This window comes from Microplitis demolitor, chromosome 3, assembly GCF_026212275.2.
Source record: "Microplitis demolitor isolate Queensland-Clemson2020A chromosome 3, iyMicDemo2.1a, whole genome shotgun sequence".
Taxonomy (NCBI): Eukaryota; Metazoa; Arthropoda; class Insecta; order Hymenoptera; family Braconidae; genus Microplitis; species Microplitis demolitor.
Genome location: NC_068547.1, coordinates 11385743 through 11397853, shown reverse-complemented (window position 1 = coordinate 11397853; position 12111 = coordinate 11385743). Strand labels below are relative to the sequence as shown.

The 12111-nt window shown below is 37.0% G+C and overlaps 1 protein-coding gene across 1 annotated transcript; it reads right to left on the bottom strand.

Annotated features, from left to right (window-relative positions):
* Positions 1 to 6748: 6748 nt before the first annotated feature.
* LOC106693964 (uncharacterized) lies at positions 6749 to 7240 on the bottom strand. The gene has a single exon (XM_014443653.1). The coding sequence runs from the start codon at positions 7238 to 7240 to the stop codon at positions 6749 to 6751; it is 492 nt and encodes a 163-aa protein (XP_014299139.1).
* Between the last annotated feature and the right edge of the window lie 4871 nt (positions 7241 to 12111).

The window sequence follows — 12111 nt, the reverse complement described above, 5'->3', positions numbered from 1 at the left end:
TGTAGTCGCCAATAACAATGCAGTTACGGCGACTTTGAATAATGAATAGAAAAAAAAATATTTAAAAAAAAAATGACAATTTCTACTTTATTTTTTAAATTATTAAAATTCCTAAAACTCGGAAACTATCGACTTAAGCGACTTGACTTATAGGGATTTTTTTGAAACAAATAAAATATCCTATAAAATTCCACGTTAACATTTTTGGTGTGAATTCATTCGTTTACGTTCTGCAAACCTATAAAGGCCAATTTGATACGAAAAATGACTTTCTCAGCGGACATCAGTGAAACAGCTGGAATTACAGCTAAGTTACTATGGTCACTTTTGAAGAACACCAAATGCCCTTTAATTCGCGACCAAAACCGCATCGATATCATGAAACACAGCTGAGTATTTAAAAGTTAAAACAAAAGTAATTTAATTTACTTGTATTTTAAATGGGAAATCTTGGAAATCAAATGGACAGTACTTAGGATTGGACTTAAGAGCTCAAACTTGGCAGGAATTTCTGTTTTAGCATAAAAAACAATATTTTGCTTGATGAGCAACAAAAAAAATACTTCCGCCGGAAACGAAGCACCCTAATATATATATATATATATATATATATATATATATAGAACTAGGTTCTGTCATCAGCTGATACCGGGTGACTAATTCAAGTCACGCTCCACAGTAACACTGACTTCTCCACATACTCAAAATTCCAACCCTGTAAATCGAAAACTCAAAATTTATCAGTTTCCAAACTTTAATCTCAACCATATTCCATGTTCAATTTCCATATATCTGATTCTAATTCTTAATTTTCTTATCAAAAACCCATAACTATAACCAAACATTACACCATATTTAATTCTTAAACTATAAATTAAATCAAAAATCTGTATCAAAATCGTAAATTACGGTAAGCTAAATTCTAAGTCTTGACTTACCATGCTCGTAAATACAATAATATCAGTTGGTGCTTGTAACGTTCACTCTGATTTGACTTCCGTACGAGAAATAACGTCACAATATATAAATATATATATATATATATATATATATATATATATATATATATATATATTTTGGGGTGATTCAAAAAATAATAAATTTTTTTTTTTTCGCAAACAGGTTCAAAAGTTTTGTTTGCATAAAAAAAGACGCCTGTAATAATTAGAGCTCTTAATATTAACATTAAGAGGTTCCGCATTTCACTTTTCTAGTTTCCATAAGAATAACACGAAAAAAATTTTTTTTTCGTCTCCTGATTTTTATAAATAGCTAACGATGCATCATAGGAATAATTAGCAGGCACATTTTTGTAGGTAATTGAATGCTCCATAAAAAAAGTTTCTTATCATTTTTTGATAAACCTATTTGTTCAAAAGTTATTTGAGGTTGAAGTCAAATTCATATCAAATGTTGGGATTTTTTTACTTTTCCGGCGAAACTATGAGACCTATTACAAAATATCATGGGACCTTTTTTATAGACAATTATGTTTCCTAGAAGTTATTTTCATAAAGTTTTTTCGAATGCCGCATTGTTTTTTAATTATTTTTATTTTAATGTCAAGCTTATAAAAGAAATAGTTTTCTGATCGATTTTAAGAGCTTGACATTCAAATAAAAATAACTAGAAAACAATACGGAATTCGGAAAAACTTTATTCGAACAACTTCTAGGAAATAAAATTCTTTACAAAAAAAGTCTCATAATATTCTGTAATAGGTCTGATAATTTCACCGGAAAAGTAAAAAGATCTCAAAATTTAATATGAATTCGACTTCAATCTCAAATAACTTTTGAACTAATAGATTTATCAAAAAATGACAAGAAACTTTTTTTGTGGAACATTCAATTACCTACAAAAACATGCATGCAAATTATTCCCATGACGCATTGTTAGCTATTTATAAAAATCAGGAGACGAAAAAAAAATTTTTTCCATGTTATTCTTATGGAAAGTCGAAAAGTGCCATGCGGAACCTCTTAATGTTAATATTAAGAGCTCTAATTTTCACAGGCGTCTTTTATTATCTAAACGAAACTTTTAAACCTGTTTGCGAAAAGAAAACATCGTAAACCAACAAATTTACATAAGAGGCTCGAAAAAAAAAAATAGTCGGTTTTTTGCGCCACCCTAATATATACATATATATATATATATGGTGACGATACTTTAGGATTAGATTGAAACAATCACTGCTGAAGTTGCTAAATGCCAAAGAGTGAAACGGTGTGAGTGGTAATGAGACGAGGAGAGATGGAAAAAAGTTTTTGTGGGGTGGGAGGCATTTCGTCTAAGCAAACGATAGCCGAGACTCCTCAAGTAGGTGTGTCTATCGTATACCCCACTTAAGACGCCGTGTTGGATGTTACATGTTGAAAAATGTTATATATTGAAACAGGCATAGGAACGATGTACTGCGAGTTGTAAATGCCATCTAGTGGTGTGAAGCCAAACCACAATATATATATATGTATATATATGTCTAATGTGTAGTTTGATGACCTTGCTATTGGTTCCTCATTTATGATTGTTTTTTCGCTTTATATATCACATTTCTAACTTAAGTATTATGCACTATGTGCCAGACTAGGTGATAGTTTCATCCTGAGTACGTCAACGGAATCATCAGCAAGGCTATGTTGACGTACTCGTGCCTTGTACTATCCCTCTACTGTCCCTCTACTAGTACGAGCCGGTGTAGAACAGTGTTGCTGTCCTCGACCCGATGCGCACCAGTAGATGGCAGCAGATACTTTTATACTGCTATTAATGAAATAACAAAGCTATGTCAATCGTATCCATCACTCAAGAGTTACAATTATATTATAACTCTTAGATTTACCTTAAATCTCCACCGTCCATCTTACGGTATTAAATAAATTTACTTATTCTTATTATTTAAATTGTTATAAACCAATACAATAGGTGTAAAATGACATAGTCGTCTTTGAGGACCGTCCCCAAACACACCTGTATTTAGAAACGTATGGTAGAATGTCCCCGAAGACAGCGTTAAACATATATATATATATATATATATATATATATATATATATATATATATATATAAATATATATATCGTAGTATTTCAACTTATAATTAATATTACTTATACACTACAATGATAACATACTTATATCAGAAATAGAACAACACCACAATTAATAGCAGTAACAAAAAGCATAGAGAGATATAGTTCATTGATATACAGATGTTTGCTGTTAAGATGTCAATATAAGACTGACTAACTTAGTCAGACTTATCTTAAATTATGAATATCAATAATATAAGTAGTGACGTAGTAGCTACAGTACTTCCCCTGTTAAAAAAAAATATGATGCTTTTGTACAAATGAGAAATAATAAGAGATATTTACAATGCAAAACAAAAATAATAAAAAAAATTAATTTGACCTTGTGTGTTACGTTGTGAGGAAAGTACTAGCAAGAGAATATACAAAAAAAAGAATATTAAACGAGGGTTTAAATTATAATTAAAAAAAATAATTTCATGTGTCGTCGGCCATAAAATAGACTGGTTTCAGTCTGTCAATGGAGATTGCGGTCTTTGTGCGTTTGTAGTTCATGATAAAATATTTTTCGTATCGCGCGACGACTTTGTACGGACCCCCATACGGAGCTAAGAATGATGGTCCAATTCGCCCGACTCTTACCAGTACTTAGGCACAAGTGTTGAGGCATCTGAAATAGAAAACAGAACGCTCTCCATGACGCGAGGTTTCGATCGGCGTCAGTTTATTAAAATATAATTTTAAATCACGCAAAACACTTTCGGCATTTGCGTGTTTATTTGACGGAACTAGTAGTTTAACTGATAAACAAATCGGCTCACCGTATACAAGTTCGGCTGGGCTAGCTTGTATGTCCTCTTTCCAGGCTGCTCGTAGACCGAGTAAGACAACGGGTAGCACGTCATACCAAATGTCATCGTGACACAACAGTGCGGCCTTGAGTTGCCGATATTGGCGTTCCACCAGTTCATTGGATTGAGGATGAGACGCCGTCTTCATTTAATGTGTTATGCCAAATAATTTGTTCAGAGATTGGAACAGCGACGACCTGAATTGTCCTCCTTGGTCGGACGTTATTCTGGTGGTTACACCGTATTTTGAGATCCACTCTCTAAACAGCGCGAGTGCGACCGTATCTGCGTCTCCGTTTTTAAGTGCTACGGTTTCTGGAAACCGTGTAAATCTGTCGACGATCGTCAGATACTCATTGTAGCCGCGAAATACTGGTAAAGAGACTAGATCGATGTGGATATGCTCAAAACGTTGCATCGGTAATTCAAAACGAGCAAGAGGTGAAGTCACATGACGATGAATTTTGTTTCGCTGACAATTTATGCAAGCTTTGGCCCATTCTCGACAATCTTTCTGGGTTGATGGCCAAGCATAGCGTTTGCTCACCAGTTTCTAAGATGCTCTGGTACCGAATATGCCAGAGAGTGTAGCGCGACGAAAACTTTCTTTCGAAGTTGACCAGGAACCTATGGACGTGGTTTACTTGATGAAACATCACAATAAATTGCGGCTGGTAGTCGTTGAAGACAATTTGTTGCCACTGTAGTGACGTTGCTGCGTTATTAAGAAGATCTCGAAATTCAGGATCGTTCTTCTGAGCTCGTGCGTGGTAACCGGCGTCGAAATGGCTTCAACGCGCGATAGCGTGTCTGCAACGATATACTCATGCTCAGAAATGTTTCTAAAATCACTCGTAAATTGGCCGATAAAGTCTAGGCGACAAAATTGCCACGGTGATGCTCGTTCAGTACGTTGCTGAAAAGCAACAGTTTATAGTCGGTGTAAATTGCAACCTGCTCACCTTCAAAAATATGACGGAAGTGTCTGACAGCGTAGATGGCGTGAAGTTTACGATCGTACGTCGTAGTTTTCTGAATGGATGGCTGTAGTTTTCTGCTGAAGAACGCAAGCGGTTGCCATTCTCCATCAACTAGTTGTTGCAGAACTGCACCAATGGCTGTGTTTGATGCGTCAGAGAAAATAGCCCAAGTTGCGTCGTCGTTCGGGTGCGCAAGCATTGCAGCGTTGGCTAATGCCTGCGTTGCGTTGCCATAAGCTTGTCGGAGTTCTGGTGTCTCGACGATCAGCGTTGATCCTTTGACTTTAGGCCCCTCGAACAGTTTCTTCGGCGGTGCAAGGATTTCTGCAGTATTTCTGATAAATTTCCGGTAGAAATTTATGGTACCTAGAAAACCACGTAATACAGAAATCGTACTAGGAAATTTTAGGTTAATACTTGCGTCTACCCTGTCAGGCAACGGCTTGATACCTTTGTCATTGATGTGATGACCTAAAAATTTTAGCTCGTGCTGGCGCAACACTGATTTGGCTGCGTTGATGACAAGTCCACAGTCTTGTAAGCGCTGAAATAAAATTTACAAGTGCTCGAGATGTTGCTCCTGGTTCTCTGAAGCTACTTGTACGTCATCGATATATGGGGAGACAAACAGTAGGTCCCTTGTGGCCTCATCGATGGAGCTTTGGAAAGTTTGCGCGGCATTTCGAAGTCCAAACGTCATGTATGAGAATTCGAGCAAGCCAAAAGGCGTGATGATTGCTTTCTTCTCGAACTCTTCTTCGGCAACGGGAATTTGGTAGAAAACTCTAACTAAATCTAGCACTGAAAATATATTTTTACCATGCAGAGTTGCAGTAAAATCGTTGAGTCGTCGGACCGGGTAGTTATTGTGTCGATAGTTACCGTATGATCGCCAGTCTCCAGATTATTTGGGTACGAGATGGAGTGGATGCCCAAGGACTGGCTGATGGAAGTGCGATACTCAGTTGAACCATCTTGTGAAATTCTTCTTGCGCGATTTTTAATTTATTTGGCACAATACATCGTTCTTTGTATGGTACTGGAGGTGCAGGTGTCGTCTTGATATGGTGCACTGTGGAATGCTTCTTTGCTGAAGTGATTCCTTCAGGTCGAGTTATAGCCGGGTAGTTTGATAACAGTTGGTGGTAAACTGTATTACCTTCGATTAATTTTATGCATTTTGCATCCGAGCGTATTGAATCCACACGTGTTTAGAGATCTGTGGAGCCGTCACGTAATTGTTTGTGTTTGAGGTCGATTAACAAGTTAAAATGACTTAGAAAATCGGCGCCAATGATTGGTTTTGTGACGTCAGCGATGATGAATCTCCACGTAAATTCTCGACGTAAACCGAACTTTAGTAACAGAGTGATGCAACCGTATGTTTCGATCAACGAGCCGTTTGCTGCTTGAAGTTGGTATCCTTCTGGCGTAGGTTTGCATTTCATCCGCCCGCATGGATAAACAGAGAGATCTGAACCAGAATTCACGAGGTATTGAGTATTCGTGGTTAGATCGATGACGAAAAGGCGGTTTGAAGATGCGAGAAAGTCGCTTTCCGCCGCTAGTGACTCTCGTTCACGTTTCCCGAGAACTTGCAGCCTGGCGTACATTTGTACGCGGTTTTACCAAACTTGGTGTGATAATAACAGATACCTGTTTTGTCAAGCTTGCGTGGTTTCGACGTGCTTCGAGAGCGATTGTTTTGTCCTCGTTTGGGTGATCTGCCGCGGTTCTGGTTGAACGCTGTCGTGAGGGCTGCTACTTGTCGAGATAATTCGCTGACTTGTCTCTGCAGCGCCATCGTCTCCTGGGAAGATGATGATGAAGCTACGGCAGTGGTGTGAGTAACTGGGAACATCTCATTGTCAGCTGTTTTGGCTTACTCGTCGATGGTAGCTGTGGTCGGAGAGATGGCTAGAACCTCTTGTGTCTTCTTGGGCAAGTTTGCCAGCCGTCTTGCCTTCAGGACCGCGTCATCAATAGTCGATGCGAGCGATTTAAGATGGCGGAGGAACTGCGAAGGTGATCGGTCACCGATCATTTCGCCATTTCGGAGCTGACGCAGTTTGGCTTCTTCTGACTTTGAGTAACACGTGATGAGCGTGACTTTAAACTCGGCGTATGACGTCATCGTTGATGGATTGATGATGAGGGTCTCAACCTTACATGCATACTCGGTATCAATGAGAGAAACTTCGTGGTTGAATTTCTCTCTCTCAGTTGCTACGTCGTGGATCGCAAACTGAGCTTCGAGCTGCGCGAACCATAAACTCACTCGCTTTGGGTTAAAGTGAGGTGCCTTGAGAGAGTTGACAATCACTGGCTTGGCATCCAAAAAGGCTTCGTCTTTCTTGTCGTCTGGATTCAACATCGTAAATGTATGCGAAACACTAACACAGTAAAACTAACACAAAAATTAATAATATCATTATAAGCGGATTAGTGTCCGTCGAAGCCGACTCACCGTTTAGGAATATTCGAGACGCTTCGAGTCGCATGAAAATTATTAGTGGACGAAAATTTAACGTGAACGAAAATTTTTATTCACTGTATTTTACACAGGAATTCACTGATCACTTTTATCACAATTTAATTGGCATCCCGATGGTGTCCCTTAAATTATAAGCTAACATGTTGTCCAGAATGCCTCACAATGTACCAGCCATGATAAAAGGCTCCCACAAGACTTAATTCACACACTTCACTGTTGTAAAGAACTCGCGGAATTAATATGTCGCGATTAGCTATCAGCGTAGACGTGATGTTGTACACTCAACGTGCTATTTGCCACGTGGATCGTGCGCAAGAAATAGCGTCCTCTTGAAAATCACGTCGGGCTGTCATCAATGTAGTGACTGGGATGAGGTTCATAGAACTTAATCACTACGATAAATAAATTATCTGACTCCAATTGTTAGTGATAACAAAATAATAAATAATTAGTTTTATTAAATGAATTATATAATACAAAATAATGCTGGTCGCATTAGATATGTGTTTAGGTAGGTGCCGTGTATCTCTCTATTGTACGTGTGTACTGTACTCACTCTGTTGCTACCGAATATCGTATTCACGTGGGGGAAAATATTCGGTGATTGATGACGATTGATGATTGACGGACTCATCCGAAATTATAAATATCAATAATATAAGTAGTGACGTAGTCGCTACATATATATATATATATATATATATATATATATATATATATATATATATATATATATATATATATATATATATATATATATATATATATATATATATATATATATATATATATATATATATATATATATATATATATATATCGGGAATGAAAGATTAAAATGTGGTTTTCCAATGGCACAGGAAATTCCCAACAGCCGAGACTAGTTTTTATAGTAACAATTAAATAATAAAATTTAAATTCCAGTTGTTTAAAACTTATGCAGAATATGTTTATTGCGGGAGGCTTAGGCTCGCTGTGACATCTGTTTACCAAACGTAGCCACGGTCACAGGATGCCCATAGTAAGACACAGAGAACAAGATAGTAAAATAATATACGACGGTTGCCCTTTTTTGAATATTTTTACAAAAAGGTTTTTAACAAAGATTACAGAGTTTGGTACTAGTTGAGTTAGTTCTGATCGAGCATTCGTTGTGCGAGTACAAGTTATCCTGTTGACCGTGGATTCGTTCTCAAGCCTAGTTTACCGTAGTGCTCATATATTATTAGATTATAGTTTATTACTAATATTATCAGACGATTGTTTATTACGATTGATATTATTTCATATTATTATTCTAGTTTTATCATTTTTATGTGTAGCAACTATCGTGTTAGTTATTATTCTGTGTGTATCAACATTTGTAAGACATTATCTTTATTATTTTTATTATTTATCAGTTATCAATTTATTTTATTTCCCACTAAATATCGACGTCAACGCGGATTATCCCTCGAAATAAACTAGGCAGACTCGTTCATCGATCGATGATCTCGAAGTCCAATACTTCCGTCGTCTCCACGTGGTCGATGTGAATCAAAATTAAATGAGTCGTGCACATCCACTATCTACCGTATAATTTCTTGCTCCATCTGTTCATGACAACTGACCAATTTGTTCGGAGGTTTTGCTCGTACTGCAAGCTAACTCACGATTCGATGACAGATTCGGAAATTTCCTCTAGCGGCAATGTGACCGAACGTCGTCTCTCGACTGTGATTGGCTGTTATCCTCTTGGGCATTGGAGATTTTGTTGGCGGATCGGTCATGTCCTCTTGGGCTCTGGTGACCAGTAAAGGAATACCTTAATCTCTAAAATTGCCCAAGTACCAACTTAAACTAAATTAATTACTAACTAACTTATTACTATTATTATTATTATTATTGTTAATATTTCGAGACTCGGATCTTTCTCGAACCAAGCTGCCAACTGAACGATGGTTTAAATATAAATTAAGCGGGAAAATTATTCGAACGATCGTGATCGGCCAAGTCAAAATACGGCAGCTGTCCAAATAAACATAACCTTACATTATTTAGCATAATGTAAGGACTAAATGAAATAAGTGACCATGTTTCGGCGTCGAATAATTACTTAACATTTTAAAATGTCACAATATATATATTAGGGTGGCGCAAAAAAACCGACTATTTTTTTTTTCGAGCCTCTTATGAAAATTTGTTGGTTTACGATGTTTTAATAAGCCTCTCCAAAAATCAGCTCGATAAAAAATTTTTAATAGGTCGCTCACGAATTTTGAACATATAAAAAATGATCGAAATTTGAACTTTTTATTTCAATTTTTTTTCTTTCTCGGGGCAGCAATAGTTTATATTTGTAAAATTATGACTACGCTGAAAATTTGAGTCCAAAATTTAAATATTTAAACCTCGCTCAAGAATTTTGAATGTTTCCAAGTGCTGTATTTTCGACGTTTTCGAGTGACCTTTGAATATTAAAAATAAAGCTTATCGATTATTTCACCATCAATTAGCATGACAATGAATAAAAATATAACCCGAGAAATAGAAATAATAAGTTATTTACATACTTTTTTATTTTTTAATTTAATTTGTAGGTTTTTTCGCTTATTCAAAACTTACCGAATTTTATTGTTTAAGACTGATCTGTATATTTTTGGTTATGCACAAGTTATATTTCACTAAAATGACAATAATTGAGTTATAAAAAAATAGAACAACTAATTTGAACTATTAGTTACATATTATGAGTTAATATTCAAAATTCTTGAGCGCCGTTTAAATATTTAAATTTTGGGCTGAAATTTTCAGCATAGTCATCAATTTACATGTATAAACTACTGCTACCACGAGAAAGAAATAATTTAGAAATCAAAAATCCGAATTTCAATCATTTTTGATATTTTCAAAATTCGTGAGCAACCTCTTGAATATTTTTTATCGAGCTGATTTTTGGGGAGGCTTATTAAAACAGCGTAAATCAACAAATTTTTATGCGAGATCGAAAAAAAAAATAGTCGGTTTTTTTGCGTCACCCTAATATATATATTAACATTATTACTAGAATTCAAAAAACGCGTCTATTGCCACCTCAAACGTCGAAATCGGTTAATTAGTACAAAAAATATCAGCGTTGAAACGTTAAAAGCCATTAAACTTGTTCTTTAGTTTAAACCATATTATCAACGAAAAAATCGAAAAAATACAGTTTTTAATAATTTTCTCGAATATTTTATATATTATTGCTTTGACCTAAGCCAAAACTCATTTAAATCTTGATTTCGATCACTGACATTGATTTCTGCCTTAATACATTTAGTTTATTAATATAATTGGAAATTAAAATTTAAAAACCGCTTGTTTATTAATGATTTTCGATTCTTAAACTTTTAAACTTTAGCATAAAGCGAAACTTGTTAGAGTTTGAAGAGCTAATAAAAAAACAATCGCATGCAATAAGATTTTCGAGCTCGAAGAACTCGAAAATATAATCACATTAATATTTTCTATCTCCTCGAGCTCGAAAACAGCGGGAAGTTTTGGGGCTGGCCCGCAGGGCCAACCGACGCCCGGATTTTTTTTTTTGGCAAGAAGGTGAGGGAAAAATGCTATTACGCACCGTAGAAGACAATACCCACATAGCATGACCTGCCCTCCATATGCATATTGCCCTCCGTGTGCCGGACTCCTCCCCCAAGGATGTATTACAAGGTATTACCGCAAGTAAATAACTGTATCCTCAGGGGCCATGACAGCTAAAAACCTCTCTCCCTTCCCTCTTCAGACCTAGTACTGTGGGACCGCGCGAGCATTACTTCGCAGTACTAGTATTCCTCTTCATCTCGCTGTCGCTGTTAGTGGTAGTAGTAGTAGTAGAAGTAGTAGTAGTAGTAGTAGTAGTAGTAGTAGTAGTAGTTTTTTTTTTTTTTTTTTTTTTTTTTTTTTTTTTCTAGAAAGAACAGTGAGGGAAAAATGCTATTAAACACCATAGAAGACATTACTCATACAGAAAGCATAAACTGCCCTCTGTATGGGTACTGTCCTCCGTGTGCCGGTCTCCTCCCCCAAAGATGTATTACTTACCATGACAGTAAGTAATGACTGTATCTTTGGGGGCCCTACCGGCTAAAAACCTCACTCTCTTTCTCTCCCATACCTAGTACTGCGGAACCGCGTGAGCATTACTTCACAGTACTAGGCGCCCCCGCTGCTTTCGCAGCTACCCCTCCGTTTCTTCTTCCCTCTTTTTCTCCATTAGGACCTCTTTTACAAACACTGTCAATGTTTTGTAGTTGTCTGCCGTCGCCAACATCCAAGGTATCACCAGGTCAGCGACATTTGGCACTTCTTTCTCGTTCTGAAAACGCAGCCGTATTTCAGACCAACGCTGACAGAAAAAGAAAGTGTGCTCGGCAGAATCGACAACGTTCGGACAGTATTGGCAATAAGGATCGGTTCGGATCCCCATGCGATACAAATACTCATTAAACTGTCCATGACCGGACAGAAACTGGGTGAGGTAGTAATCCACCTCCCCCCCTTTTCTTGCTATCCAATCACGGACTCGTTTAATGAGCCTAAATGTCCAACGTCCCGTTTCCGCAGATTCCCCTCGCTCTTGCCAGAGTTTCAGGGTCTCCTCGCGTTCTCGAGCCTTTACACTCTCCAACGGTTCTTTCCCAGCCCTGCGGGCATCCCAGATGCGTTTCCTCTCGAAACCCAAAAGGTCGATTGGAATCACACCCGCGATGACCATAACGGCTGCTTCC